Source organism: Actinia tenebrosa, unplaced genomic scaffold (assembly GCF_029948245.1).
Source record: "Actinia tenebrosa isolate PJP-AT-01 unplaced genomic scaffold, QUT_ActTen_1.0 PGA_scaffold3__52_contigs__length_22856419, whole genome shotgun sequence".
In the NCBI taxonomy this organism is placed as follows: Eukaryota; Metazoa; Cnidaria; class Anthozoa; order Actiniaria; family Actiniidae; genus Actinia; species Actinia tenebrosa.
Window position 1 is genome coordinate 19,620,848 of NW_028292580.1, and position 15,713 is coordinate 19,636,560.

The 15,713-nt window shown below is 40.9% G+C and overlaps 1 protein-coding gene across 1 annotated transcript in view; it reads right to left on the bottom strand.

Annotated features, from left to right (window-relative positions):
- The window catches only part of LOC116301439 (uncharacterized), a 46,817-nt gene that overhangs the window by 14,178 nt on the left and 16,926 nt on the right, over positions 1 to 15,713 (bottom strand). The window contains exons 17-39 of the mRNA XM_031710498.2: positions 15,531 to 15,647; positions 15,288 to 15,400; positions 14,544 to 14,595; positions 14,072 to 14,244; positions 13,236 to 13,314; positions 11,915 to 12,034; positions 11,008 to 11,245; positions 10,346 to 10,395; positions 9,244 to 9,348; positions 8,463 to 8,569; positions 7,786 to 7,870; positions 7,376 to 7,501; positions 6,867 to 7,019; positions 6,460 to 6,609; positions 6,207 to 6,303; positions 4,284 to 5,847; positions 3,776 to 3,824; positions 3,587 to 3,666; positions 2,974 to 3,136; positions 2,407 to 2,545; positions 1,152 to 1,470; positions 735 to 954; positions 132 to 633 (exon numbers count right to left, since the gene is read on the bottom strand). Coding sequence (XP_031566358.2) covers positions 132 to 633; positions 735 to 954; positions 1,152 to 1,470; positions 2,407 to 2,545; positions 2,974 to 3,136; positions 3,587 to 3,666; positions 3,776 to 3,824; positions 4,284 to 5,847; positions 6,207 to 6,303; positions 6,460 to 6,609; positions 6,867 to 7,019; positions 7,376 to 7,501; positions 7,786 to 7,870; positions 8,463 to 8,569; positions 9,244 to 9,348; positions 10,346 to 10,395; positions 11,008 to 11,245; positions 11,915 to 12,034; positions 13,236 to 13,314; positions 14,072 to 14,244; positions 14,544 to 14,595; positions 15,288 to 15,400; positions 15,531 to 15,647 — 4,801 coding nt within the window. The remainder of the gene's footprint in view (positions 1 to 131; positions 634 to 734; positions 955 to 1,151; positions 1,471 to 2,406; positions 2,546 to 2,973; positions 3,137 to 3,586; positions 3,667 to 3,775; positions 3,825 to 4,283; positions 5,848 to 6,206; positions 6,304 to 6,459; positions 6,610 to 6,866; positions 7,020 to 7,375; positions 7,502 to 7,785; positions 7,871 to 8,462; positions 8,570 to 9,243; positions 9,349 to 10,345; positions 10,396 to 11,007; positions 11,246 to 11,914; positions 12,035 to 13,235; positions 13,315 to 14,071; positions 14,245 to 14,543; positions 14,596 to 15,287; positions 15,401 to 15,530; positions 15,648 to 15,713) is intronic.

The following is a 15,713-nucleotide window of genomic DNA, read 5'->3' on the forward strand; positions in this document are numbered from 1 at the left end:
TCTTCAGTCTCAGTCAAGTGCATTTTCAGCCTTCTTTCGGCTGGGAATTGGGGGATCGGGGAGGGGGAGGGGGAGGGGGAGGGACGATTAACAGCCTAATTCTATAGAATAAAGAAATCGTTTATACTAACTTGAAGTCTCGATGGGTTCCAGTTCCTGCGCAGTAAGCTCTTCGCTTTTCCAGCACTTCACCTTAAATATTTCCGGTTCAATGAAAACGTCATGACGTCGAGCTTGGTTCATTTCATCGCCCTCCTGTAGATTCCACTGAACCAAAGCTGAACAGCAACAGACCTGTTTTATCTGCACATCACAAACCCTCCTGACAAACCCCCACAAGTGGAGAGTGAGAGGGGCAGAAAGGAGCTTTTTCGCACTTCGTTTGTCTATTAATACGCTCGAGCTGCTTTCAACTCCACTGTCCTGGGGTTCCTGTGCCGGAGCTCCTACGTCATTAGCTAATTCTAAATGCCTTTGTCCTTGGCGACGAGCATCGTCTTCTGTGTTATTTATCAGAGCTAGTAGCGTAACTTCAATATCGTTGCCAAGTGACAGGATTGGAAGTTTCGCGCTCTGTAAATCAGCGTCGATGACGTTGTCATGGTTATGACCGTGTACACGGAGAATGTAACCCTAGAACACAAGATGGTAGAATTTTAGGACTATTATTATGAAAACCCATTCACAAGAATGAAGAGTAATAAAGATCAAAACCCATGAGGTATGACTGTTACCGTGATGTGACGTGCGCCATACACCATTGGTTTATCCCACGATAGATTGATAGCAGATTCATCCATGCTTTCGACACGAAGAACAGGAGCACAAGACGCCTCAAGACAACGAACTAGCAAGGTATTAGACGGTTCACCATAGCAACCACACATATGAACTGGTTGACTGGACTCAATCGCTTGTGGATCCACGTGACCTTTGACCTTGACCGAGTATTCACTACAATTCGATTATTACATATTATATTGGTTAACAAATAGAACGTTTACATCATATACTACAACTAACAGCACCCTTTGCGCACTTTCATTAATAACGTAACTAGTTATCTTACTGTTTCGATACGTTTGGGTCTCCTTGACGCCATGGGTCTCGGAAGTACTTCCATATGATCACAAGCTCAATAGCTTTCTTACCTGCCCGCAATGCACTCTGGGATAGTATAGGTAAACGAATCCATAAATATATCTGCGATGTCACCAGCAGGGCAGCTACCATGGAAAACGTCATCAACAAACACGTCATAGCTGGAGAGAAGCTTAAGCTGATCAGGATCGATAGCTGTAGTAATCGCAGACCACGTGATACAGATAGAATCTGGACTCGTTGTGGTGGTCTCACGGATCTCTGGTGGAGGGGGAGGGTGGGGACAGCCTATGGTAACGACATTTGATGGAGTGCTGTCTCCCACGTGATGTCGGGTTACGGCTACAAGACTAATGTGTATAAATGTACCTGTCAAGATGATAGACATAAACACAACGTTGGACACAATTCTCTGTTCGCTTGATTCCCTTTGACACCACTACTAACAGAAACCTTTTGTATAGACCCCTTGCAGCACGTGGGAATGCAGCTCAATCTGGGGGACAAAACAATAGGTTCCAATTCTCAGGAGATTGAAATTCTTTTGTTTTGTCTCCCAGATGGTGCTGCTTTGACGTCACATGGAGGGGTCTATTTCCCTTTCATGGCCTAGTAATAGACCGTTTTTGAATTAGTAAAATACCGCTGTGTTTCTTGATTGCAGATTCATTTACTCAGGGTTGGCCTTATTTCAGCGGACGAATATTCACAAATACCAACGGTAAAGTAAGGCCCTGGCTAAACAAGGAAACATGTTTCCAGAACTATGGTTACCGTTGGATGTCAAAATGTGTAGACATGGCCACCGACAACATAGCATATCAGGTCAGTGAGTGAAATTCAATGGACTTTTTTGGCTGTAAATGTGACAAAGGTATGCCGGATGAGATGGAGGAGATCAACTGCTCTATGAATGACTGTTATAACATATATAGAGTATATTACATCATAGTTTAATGGAGCAAAATGGTTGGGAAACCTATTGCTCTAGGGGTTTGTTCGACTTTATCCATTGTTATATGACGTTGACCGTGCCCACAGAAGGAAAAGTTGTTCCGTTTGTTCACTAAATTAGGGAATATAGAAGTTCTTTCCATATAAAAACCTTCTAAAAGAGTTATTATTTGTTAATTAATCCTATATGATTAATATTAATTGTTTATTGAAAAGGAAATTGCCTTTTTTCATGCTTTCTCATTTATCATCTAGTAACTTAAATGTATCTGCGAGGAAATGTTTTATCCGCATAATTTGTGGTTATCGAATGATTACATACTGTTATGACATATATAGTGGATTACATACCGTACTGTAGATCTGATAGAGTATGATGGATAGCATCATGAGGTAACAGCTCTCCATGTTGTTTGCCGTTCGCCAGTATTCGATATCCTACAACTCTAGCGTCTCCATAGGAACACGGTGGTCGCCAACTTATAGTAAACTATAAAGAAAGGCAACTCGGGCAGTCAGTAAAAGCTAGTCTCGTAAAGATCAAATTTCTAAAGGTGCCCCCTGTGTATAAGGCTAATAGAACCCTTGCAGCACTTCGGAATGCAGCTCAAATTGGAGGACATAACAATAGGTTTCCAGTTGTCATTCAAATTGAGCTCCTTCCATGTCACATGCAAGGGGTCTGTACTTAACTAGCCCTACGCCTACACACTTGTGTCCTAACTATCCCGGTCCCGTAGTAGTAGGGTAATCGTGGTAGTGGTGGTGGAGGTGGTGGCGGCGGTGGTGGTGGCGGCTTCGGTAGTGGTGGTGGTGGCGCTATAAATGGTGGTGATGGAGTTGGTGGTGGCGGTGGTGGTGGTGTCAAAATGTATAAACGGGGATTTCTTCGTCACGATTCGAAAAATTTAAACTTACTTCTCTGTCCCTGAGGGCTGTGACGTAGATAACAGGTGCTTTGGGTCGCCCAGGCATCGTAAAAGTTATAATCTCTGATCGAGGAGACGCCGTGTTACTGTCACGTGATATAATACTGCTGTCGATGGTATTTCTGTCACATGGTATGGCCACAACCGCGATTCTGGAATCAAAAGGACAAGAAAGATTTTTTGGGTGCAACCACATTACTCAAAACCCATTGAGATATATAATTAGCAATGAAACGGCCGCCATATGGTTGATCTTGGAAGAGAAGCTAATGAGGAAGGTCAGCACTCGTTCACATCACAAAAAGGACCTATTGGAATATTAAACAATAGAGCGACGCAATAACACAATAGATTTGTTTTATTGTTTGACACTCAAAGCTCCTTTTGTTCTATGTGAACGAGTGCTAACCAATTAGGAATGCTTTCTTATCGTCAAAAAACATGGCGGCTATGACGTATGTAATATGCACCCCAAGAATAAGCACCCATGACAGGATCACTGAGACTCCTTTTCACCATGGGTAAGTCTTTGTTAGCTGCTCCTTTGTTACCTTACAACTAGATAACCGATTACCATTTTTAAGTAAGGCATTTCTTATTACCTGTAACGATGTCTTGGCTTGAGCCCACGAATCTCTATAACATCGTTTTTGATCGGCCAGCAGTGTTGCTCATTTGTTGCCTACAAAACAAATAAGAATCAACTACGATTTCTTTAGATGGTCCAAAAATGTGACAATCTTTCCCGAAAGAAACATTATTATCTTAAAACCACAGGAATGCCGGGTTACCTCATTATTTGGCCATATGTCAGGTGTTGGGCTGCTTTTGAAACCATATCTGAAATAGAGAAAGGAAAAATATGTTTTGATTAGAATGAGAAAGGAAAAGATTAGGATTAAAGTAGGCAAGAATGATGAAAGAAAGCAAAGAGATGAGAGGAAACACGAGAAGAATAAAAAGGGATGGTTCGGCTACCGTGATCAGTTTTCCAAATGATATAAAATCTAGGATCTAAAATTTCTGAGTTTCCTGTCCGTACTTATCTCCTCATTATTATTAATTAATAGTTATTTACTGCGGCTTTCATCAATTTTGTAAACTTGGTATTTTCGAGCTGCATGCAGAAATCTGGGTTTTTTTCCCCGCTGCCGTCAATCAAAAATAATCAGTCGGTACCTCTTATGTTCTTGACTGGCAGCAGTGATAAACCAATTTCACAACAAGCTCTTAAAATGTCGGAGTTCAAAGAATATCTTAAACAACAGTAATGTAAAATCTATAGCCACTAAAAGTTACCTATATTTGCTGTCGACTTCACTGTTAAACTTGTCCCCAAACACCATTAGGTAGTACACAGGTGAATCAATGCCACACTCATCCTCCCATTCCAGAATTACTGTATTCTGTGATGTCCCTTTGACAGCTACTGTCAGCTCAGGAGACAATTGAGTCCTAATCACAGATGAAGATTTATCCTCACCATAGGGCTCAGTAATAGTTTCTTCTTTATCATCTGGGACTTCTAATTCAGGAGTCGTCTGTACTGTTAGCATATACTCCTTATTATTGCTATCATTCTCCAATGATATTTCTTTTTCTTTATCTTTATCAGACTTATGAGCCTTCTGGTCAAGAGCAGGAACTTTCTTCATCTCGACGGATGGAGTACCTTGGAGAATCTGTACATCTCTGACAACAGGGCTTATGCCATCATCTGCAGACTCCATCATCTCGTTTTTTACTATGGCATTCCAAAACATAACACTATGTTCTACTACGCTAAACCTTTCTTCAAAGGTTTCTATTTCTTTTAGTATTCCATAGGATTCACACCAAGGGGTTTCCATTGCTAAGTCATCACAAATCTCACATGAATAAAATACAAGTTCTTCACCGCTCGTCTTGCGCGAGGAAGACTTTGCAACGTTGGAAGATATTTCATAATCTAAATAACTGGAAATATTTCTGGTCCTTGTTTGGATACATTCAATAATACAAATATTTGCAAGCCCATTCGTATGTTCATTGTCATCATCGATGCCATCTACATAATAATCACAATTGGAAGAATAAACACACTCCCATTCCAAGAGATTAGTATCATTTGAATATTCTTCTAGAGGTCCATAGATATTTCCTGCAAAAGAGTCCATAGTTCCATCACATGCGCCTTTGTCTTGGCTGCCATTGTCATCTTTGTTCTGTTCTTGTAAGTCGTGTTCCTCAGGATGCACTCTTTTTAAGTCGTTATCATCGCCATCTTCCTGTACAAAATCTGCCCCGCCTTCAACAGTCTTATCAGCACCCTCCATCTCTTGATTGCTAGCATCATCTTTGTCCTGTGTATGCTCGCCTTGTTCCTTACTGATGCCATCCTCAGAGTGTAACCCCTTCAAGCTCTTATCATCATCAATTTCCTCTAGAATTTCTGCCCCGCCGTCCACATCCTCCATCCCTTCGTTGCTATTACCACTCTTGTTCTGCTCATCTAACTGCTCCAGACTCTCCTCTCTGATAACTTCATCAGTGTATTCCGTGGAAGATGGCCTGGGAGGGGGACTGACTACATCGAGTTGTTTATCCTCGTGGATGGTGTCCAGCGTACTCTGAAACGGAGATGTTTCAGGAGAAAAAAACGATGCTTCACCGTCTGGTCTGGAAGGCATCACAGCAACAGACAACTCAGAGACTATCAGTAGTTCCTTTGATACACTGGATGGACTCGTACTTGGGTTGCTGTCTTCTGATGTATTCACTTCTTGATCTTGTTGTATAGATTTAAGTCCAGTGGGTTGGATAATCTCGATGGGCAAAGGAAGGGAAAACTGTATTTCATTCGATACCAGCTGTGGATTTTCTCCTAAAAAAAAAAAGAGATTAACCTTGTAAGATGACATGTGATATATGAATAATGACGTAGGGTGTGACATCTTATGACGTCATTTCAACTTTGACGAATAATCATGTACGTGACGACACTAAGAACGGCCGCAGGGAAGACTAAGGTCAGATCAGAGAAATTGAATTAGACTAAACAAACATCAATTTTATCAAACTGAACAATTTTTAAACTAAAGAATTGGGATTTGGCGTGCTGGGTTTTGCAAGGGAGAATAATTGGACAAACTATAGAGAAAAACTGTGGAATCAAAGCTGAAACCCCAGAGGCGTGTGCACTACCGCTACAGCACCCTTGATCCATGGTAAAGTTTGACTTACCGATAACAGTCATTATGGTGAATGTTTTTTCTTCTTCGTCGACGTTCTCAGTTTCGAACAAAACTCGACAGTAATCATTATCTGGCTCGGCGGAAACCTGGCAAAGAACCAAAAATAATAACCGTAGGCATCGCAGTTATCGTGGTCATCATCAGTGCTGCTATTGATAGCCTATGAGTGTCATCCCCATCATTCAGGGACACACTCCCTTACAGCATGTTACTAGCATATCATATCTCAAGAGTAAAATTACCTGCTCTCTCATTGGTTGACCATTAACCAATAGATTGTATACAATGTCCTGATTGGCTGGCCAGACGATGACGAGAGCATCAACACGATCGCAGGTCTCCAAGGAAATGATGGGGCCACCAAATGATGAAACTGCAGGACACTTTATGATCTACGATTGAATAAGAAAATTCATTGCTGTGAAGAGGTTGCCGGCACGAGAAAAAAAGTGATACATGACACAAAACTAGTAAGAAGCCGTCAATTGAAGGTTTTATATTCAGAGGTACTGAGGATGTCCTAAATAATACGAACGAACGGGAATAACTCAGTTTTCGCGCGCCTTTACTTTTCATTCCCTGTCGTCTTTCCCTAGCGTATAAATATAAGGCACATGGCACGGTCACGGTACAGAAAATGTATCCTTACCAACTCATTGGACAACTGCGGACTAAACTCTTGCTGAGCTGGAAACACAACGATAACCACGTGATATCTTTTCCCGCCAGTAAGTCCGCTGACCTCTACCCCAGGACAGCTGGCACACAACCATCCTCCATAGGGCTGATCATTCAGGAAGAGCTAGGATAAAATACATTTATATAAAGTTCATTCCTATGCCTTTAAAAGACATTAAATTAAAGGTGAGGCAGTCTCTCCAGACATTGGGAGAGGACACTTATTGTCAATGAGGACTTATTACATACCATCCTCCACTACCCCCTCTTTACACACTTACATACACGAAAACACTGGATGAGATGATATACTCCCCCCAGCCCCCTCTAAGAATAAAGTAGGACCCAACAGCATGTGTACGGAGAGAGGAACTAGCCTCTGGCTATCGTACTGGACTTGGGTCCCGAGAGTATTAGCCCTGGTCGGCAGATTTTCATAGTGATTCTTTCCACTTAGATGGCATAAGGTATTATACTTACCTGGAATCCAGCGATCAAAGATGGCTGTGCGTTTGGGGAAAGAGTGAAATCAACGCGGATCACATTATCAAAGACAAAAGTACTCGAAATCTCAGGAGCACAAGAAGCCCATTGCCAGTTGGTTATCTGCAAAACAAACCAAATTAATACCATCATTTTCCAAACAAAGTGTTGGCGGAAACTTATTATAGTTGCCCTGGTTACTCCTCATCATTTTTTTCTTTATATTTTCTTTTCCATTTATTTTCTCTCCAATTCCCATTTCCTTTTGTACGGTTGGACTGCCATGTCCTTTCTGTTAAAATTCTGGTTCCCCTTCTCTCAAATTAAATGAATGCGTGTCCAAGTACAGCCCAGGGTTAAAAGCGCAGTCTGGCGCAGTCGTTGTCTAGAATCTTATTGAAGCATACCTCTTGTCTCAGCCCCAGGTGGTCTTCAATACTTTGTTCTTCAAAGGCAGCATCAACCTCTTCTTCAGCAAGAACCCAGAATCGTCTGTCAGTGGAACAAGTAACATGGTATCACGTAAGATAAATACTTTTTTTTGTAAGAAAAGAATGAATGATAATTATCCGGGATGTCAGCGGTTACCTCATATGACTTCAACAAAAAGAGAATATTTGATTTCAGGCTCAACTGTAACAACAGCAATTCTTTTTTTCACATCACAAACCACATGTCATTGAGAATATGATTCTTTGTTTGAATTGTATCTATATTCATGTCCCTTCTCATGCACAATCGTTAATCAAAGAAATGATAGTTTAGGAAATGACACGTGGTCTGAAATGGAAAAACATTGAGTTGTATCCATATTCATGTGTCTTCTCGTGCGCAATCGTTAATCAAAGAAATGATACTCTACAAATGACACGTGGTCTGAAACGGAAAGACAGTGAGCTGTATCCATATTTATGTGTCTTCTCATGCGCAACCGTTAAACAAAGAAATAATATTCTATGGGATGTAACGTGGTCTGAAATGGGAAAACTTTACGCCCAAGCTGAAAGGGTCTATTAGCACTAGTCCATTACCTGGATTGCCCTTAACGAGTAATAACGTTTAACCATTACTATTATAAACTTACCTTGAGGTAAATATTTCACTGGGTATCCACCCCGTTTTTATTGCTATAGCTCTCACAAGATACAAACCAGCTCGACTCAACCTGATTCCCTCCTGCCAATCATAAACCTAGTAACCAATCAAAAATAAGAAATCAAAGATAGGCAACACACTATTTTCGAGCCCCTTAGAAAGGTGGGCAAAAATAAGACAACTGATAACAACTTAAATTTATGAAACCCAAAAATAGCATCTGGCCTAATCGAAGTCGGAGCACAGTTAACTCACAGGTTGCAATAGCGCAGCGCAGTCGTGACGTCATAAAAACGAAGACAAAGGCGAAATTCGGACAAACAAACTTACAAGTTTACTTTCAGCAGATAATTTTCACAGCCGATCGCAGTAGATCTTAGTTTACATGGGTTATTATTGTAACTTTAAGTAAAAATAATAAAATCGGTTCGTATAATCATCTTAGCGGTTAAACAGAATGCAATGTTTGTCCGAATCTTTAAGCTATTTTTAGAATCAGTGCGCTGCGCTATTGAACCAAACACGTTGAATTTTGTGGAGGTAGAAAAACAAGAGAAAAATCTCTAATCAAGGGAGAAGCCTAACGAATTCTACTCACATGAGATGCCGAGTCTAGGAATCAAATCTGAGAACCCAGAGGTGAGAGGCAAGTGCAGTTGTACTACACCACCCTTGACCAAGAAAAAATGCATACATATATATGGGATTTTCAACGCAATGCGATGAACTATATAGCAATCTACAGGTCTGCAAGATCTACGAGTACATACCTTACTATTAGGAAGATTTTCAACGGGCATGGAACCATCCAAAGTATAGAGAATATCGACATCGCGATCAACACATGACAGGAACACAGTGTAAAAGAGCTCCACCTAAAGAACAGCAAGAGATTCAATTCCATTTTCACCGTAAGTTAACTTTATAATTGGCACTATTTTTGCTTTTAGAGTGAAGACATTTAATCCGTAAATAAAAAATACTAGTCAACGTGTGATAGTCAAATAAACGCAAAAGAAAACAATGGAATTAGCGTCTACTTATGTGTATTAGTCTAATATTTATTTCACAGGTCTTCACTCTAATACATACATGCATAAACTTAACGTGTCAAGCTTCTAGCGTCTGACCACAAGTACTTGTGGTACACTAATCGGGGACACTTGCAATACAAATACAAATACAATACAAATAGGATTTTAGTTATACGATTTTCCACTCTGGGATGATATCGACCTGCAGATATAAGATAGATATAGCAAAGACGACGAGCATCGAGACGACCGAGATCAAGTCTGGCATCCTTATCAGGAATGAAAAAATGCCACAGCAATCCTGATGAAGAAGCCAGACTGCCTTGAAGCTGATAGACCATGGAAAATAGAGTACTCGAGTCACATCATCTTTGCTAAATCTGTGTATATACTTATTTTAATAAACTTCATAGTCACCAATAACCCAGAAATGCGATCGCTGAGGATCATAGGAAATACTTAATATCAAACAAGTAAAACTTTTGATACAAGCTGCAGCTTATGGATGCTAAGAAGAGGTGAGACTGTAACTGGTATAAGATGTGCAAGTCCATCAACAGTTATCAAGCGGTTGAAACATGTAAAACATATCTACCCATTATCCTTGTCTGTCTAACCTTTGTAGCTTTTCAGATTACCAATTTTATTGAAATAGGTTGACGTAATAGCCCAGTCCCCAGTCCCCCACGTCTTTTGCAACGTCTCCCCGAACGCACCACTGGCATGCCCGCGATCCAAGAAAGACCATAACGGATTCTTATATGCTAGATATAGTGTCGATAAGGTTTTGGAGATCTTTAATGAAATATTATGAGTAGAAAATATCAGTCATACTTACGTTGCCACCGTCATTACCATTAACTATTGTCGGAGGCATCACGCGCTTGGCTGGAAATAATAAGAAATGGTTCAAGAAATACAGAAGAGATCAATGTATATTATATTCCAATGCATAAAGAATGAATGGTGCTCTGGTGCATCTAATGAAATGTTGAAACTGAGAATAGTCCCTTTCACAGTTCCCTGCACCATCTTGAAAGGTAGCCGTGCCTTTGCATCGAAGCGAGACGAACGTTGAGCTTGCAATGATAGAAACATATGAATAATTGTACGTGTTAAAAAAACGTCTCTATCATTGCATGCTCAACGTTCGTCTCGCTCCGATGCAAAGGCACGGCTACCTTTAAAGATGGCGCAGGGAACTGTGAAAGGGACTATTGGTTTTGATGAGGAAGGAAAATAAATAATAATAATTTATTGAATATTTCACAAAGTTTCAATACTTTACATATCCTATTGAGAAATATATAGAATATATAGAATAAATATATAAAATTTAATATATAGAATAAAAAACGCTAAATCCGAAGACAAACCCTAGAACCAAGGGAGAAACCTAACAAACTTAAAAAATATATGATCCAAGTCCAGCAATCAAATTCGAGACCCTAGAGGTGAAACACGAAAGCACTACCGCATCATTCCTTTTTAAAGACCCACCTTCATGAAGAACATCAATACGACAAGATTTCCCATCCGTCCCGTGTGACGTCACCCAGTACGAACCCGGAGTATCGAAGGTATGGAAAAAACTGCTTCGATTAATTATTGGACCACTCTCGAAGAAGGCCGGACCACGTGCAGGGACAATACTGTCCTTATCACTGGGGTTCTGTATTAAGAGAATGTTATGCTGCTCGTCTGGTATGCTTTCCCAACTCCATAGAACACTCTCGTGCTAACAAATGAATAGATAACAGGGTAAGAGTTTTAGCCTCAACATCGAAAATGAATAAACAAGAAGGTAATAGACTATGATTGTATTAAAGACAAATTTTTGAAGCGGATGCTGTAAGAGGCATCAGATCCTTTGATTGACCCATTCACCTAAATATAATATTTCCCCATTTCAGATCGTGTCACTTCAGATCACGTCATTTCCTTAAGAATAGGATTTTTTGTTTGAGTGGTATCCATATATTCATATGCTTTCTGATGCGCAACCGTTACAAAGAAATGATACTCTAGGGTCTGAAATGGGAAAACAGTGGATTAGGTCTATAAGTTATTCTGAGGCTGAGGAAAAAACTGGATCGAGTTTGCCGATTGCAGTGCAATGTGGGTCTGTTTTAGCGGACATATTTCCAAGATGGCGTCTATTTCGTCCCTAAAAGTAATGAGAGTCTCACAATGCAATGCAATCCCAACTCGACACAGTTTTTTTAACCTCGGAATGGCTAATTGGCCGAAGAGTCTTATTACATCATTTTTGGCAAAAATGTGAAAACCTTAGATCACGAAGCGGATGTTCCCGTACCGTGACCGTGACGGGTGTTAACATTAACGCTCAGACGAACTCTACTCCATGAGGCTAGAGGTTATTTTATCATGTACATCAGGTTCTTACTTTAGCAAGAGTGACCGTGTGGGGCTGGAACCCATCACGTGACACGTTTACACGACAGGAATATGGAGCGGGATCGACGTATATGGTATTGATGAAAGAATCACAGGCATGGATCTCAGGCTGAAAGAGAAATGATACATATCATCATCATCATCACCGTAGTCATCTTATATCAGCCATATCATCCCCATCACCATCACCATCTTCAACCATCACCATCACCACCACCACCACCATCACCACCACCATCACCACCACCACCACCATCACCATCACCACCACCATCACCACCACCATCACCACCACCATCACCATCACCATCACCATCACCATCACCATCACCATCACCATCTTCAACCATCACCATCACCATCACCGTCACCATCACCATCACCATCTTCAACCATCACCATCACCATCACCATCTTCAACCATCACCATCTTCAACCATCACCATCACCGTCACCGTCACCGTCACCGTCACCATCACCATCTTCAACCATCACCATCACCATCACCATCACCACCACCATCACCACCACCATCACCATCACCATCACCATCACCATCTTCAACCATCACCATCACCATCACCATCACCATCACCATCACCATCACCATCTTCAACCATCACCATCACCATCACCATCTTCAACCATCACCATCAAAACCACCATCACCATCTTCAACCATCGCCATCACCACCACCATCACCACCATCATCACCATCACCACCACCACCACCACCACCATCACCATCACCATCACCACCACCATCACCACCAACATCACCATCCATCATCATTATCATCATCAATTTCGACATCATCAACACCATCTTCAACATCAACCATCATCATCAACCATTATAGCCTGCCGTGCAGACGTTTTTAGTGTCGGCTCGTTCTTTACGGCAGGCTACAACCATTACCACCATCACCTCCTTCTTTATCATTATCCTCGTCGTCATCGTTGTTATCATCATCATCATCACCACCACCATCGTCCTCCTCCTCCTCCTCATCATCAGAGACAAGTAAGAGTATCACTTTGCTCAGATAATTGACCTGAGTTAGTCTTAAGAATCTCTGTGGCTACTTTAGCTGCTTTCGGATTAGGGTTAATCTGTTCAGAAACGACCTGCAAATTGGACAAAGAAATTATCGCGCGAGAACCCGGTAAAGCGTTTCGATAAAGAAAAAAATACCTTTCACAATTATCATGGATGTGAAGCATACAGAGATTGCAATTTTTTCTTCATACATTTTACTATTTCTTTGGTGTTTTCCTGTATCTTTATCTTTTATCTTTAACTACTTACCTGGTCCTCGTCCCCGAGGTAAGCTGTACAGGAAAAGTGATATATTCCAGTTGTCTTGAAGGTAGCAGCAACGCAGCGTCTACGAGTTAAGGGAGAAATACCATTTTAAAAAAGGTTTTGGTGGATGTCAATCAAAGTGTTTCTTTGTGTGCCTGTGGAAGGTCATGGAAAAGCCTTGATCGACGTCCAACAAAACCTACTTTGTCAAGAAGGCAAATTGTTCGCTTCCGCGCGTTTGATTGGGAAGCGCTGCAATCCGCCCAGAGGTTCTTTGAAACTTTGTTTTGCGAGTAAGTCGTGCCCTGACTTTGATCAGCCTAGAGATTATTTCAGGGATCAATGTGTGAGTTAGCCATACCCTGACTTTGATCAGTCCAGAGATTGTTTCAGGCGGAGTTCAATCTGTGAGTTAGCCGGCCTTGTCTGACTTAGATCACCCTAGAGGTTATTTCAGGGATCAATCTATAAGTTAGCCACGCCCTGACTTTGATCAGCACAGAAATTGTTTTCGATAAAATTTGAAGTTTATGGCGATAGAAAATTGTACGATTTGGCGCGTGTGACTTAAAAGTGCTTTAAAATCTGGTCACAGTCAACTTACAGATCGAATTAGAATTTAGTTAGGTTTCTTGAAAAAGAAAAACCGGAGAAAAACCCTTTAACAAGGGAGAGACCTGACAAACTCTACTTACATGATGCTCAGTTAAGGAATCGAAACCGGGACCCAAGAGGTGAGTGTACTAACGCTACGCCACATTTGATTCTCAAGGACACCATCGCGTAACGTTTCATAGACATGCGTAAACCTATTCTATGTATATGCTACACTCTCCTACCTTTGTATAGGAATATCCTGAGTCTTGACGATGTTTTCGATTTCGTCAGGTGACTCGATAGCATTAATGCTGTACAGTTGGTCACTACTCCACCTCCAACAAACAATATCCCCTACCCGTACCCCCAGGGGGTCAGGCTCGATACCGTGTAGGGTAACTTCTATTTTATGCACCTAGAAAGAGAAGAGAAATATGAACACCAAGATAAAGTTGGTATTACCCCGCACCCATACCCCAGGGGGTCACACTCGATATCGTATAGGGTAACAAGATCAAGTAGGTGACCAAGTAGGTAATATTAAACCTTTGCGGCCTGGACGTGGTCCTTATATCTATGTCATACCACTTGTCATCCTCTTGGAAATTGGTTTCTTTCTTTCATGTACGTCCATATTAAACTACAAATAAATAACACTAAAGAGAAGGACACATGGCGGAAAACGCATAAAAATTGAAATTGATTTTCAAATACCTGATTCCCTGCCGTAACGACAACGGCACCATACACTGATGACAAGTTGGCACTTAAAGTAGAAAGAAAAAGAATTAGATGAGATTAACTTAATTCCTACTATATAATATTTTTTAAATTATATATGCATATTTTTATATTGTATGTTGTATATTTATAATATATTGAGGGCCACCAAATTATCAGTATGGTAACGGTGTACCCTGTCCAATAAAGTTGTTGTTGTTATTGTTGTTGTTGTTATTGTTGTTAGATAAGTTAGCCAGGGAGGGAAAGCATCGGTTCCTTGTTCGTTCTTTAACCTTGAGCATAATGTTTTCCCATTTTAGACCACGTGTCATTCTCTTGTATCCTATACACGTGTCTTCTTAAGTGTTACTGTTAAACAAAGAAATGGTACTCTAGGTAATGACGCGTGGTATGTAATGGGAAAACATTCACATCCAAGGTAAAGAGGTCTATTTGTGATTGGTGCAAAGTGGGGTGGGCCAGCACATTAGCAGCATGCACCATCTGTGCTTGTAATGTATTCGTAATTCCCACGTTTAGGAAGAAAAGACAGGGTTGGCACTGCAGTGCATTGTGGGACTGTTGTATGGCACATACTTCCAATGGAAGATTGCGTCTTTTTCGTCGCCGCAGTCTTTTTCCTCAACCTCAGAATGGCTAATATGTTAGTCAAGCAAGTGGTATGAGCAATGACAGATTCTTGAAATCAACTGGTAATGATCTGGAGAAATTTACCTTGTGAAATAGAAGACACCAAGATCTGTGAACACGTGACTGAGTGCATCTGGGGAGGGGCTTAAGAAGTTGCTATGGAAACCATCATCCACTGGCGTTCTTTCATGGGATACCTGTTATGACAGCAAGATACTAAATACTAATCTACATAACATTTACCCTAAGAAAATTAATAAAAAAATATCTAAAAAATTATTATAGAGTAGGGAACTTCCACAAAAATATTTTGACGTTCACGTTCACCTGCTGAATGGTGTGTGATATGTTGGTGTCAAGCCAAGTCCATGTCACGCTTTCACCAGGATGGACATTCACGATTTGAGGCTGAAAACCGTGGTCACTCACACGGACAACGTGGTTCTTAAACACAAGAGGAAAATAAAATCGTTAGGCACGTAGAGGGGTTCTAGAATGAATGGTTTGCGA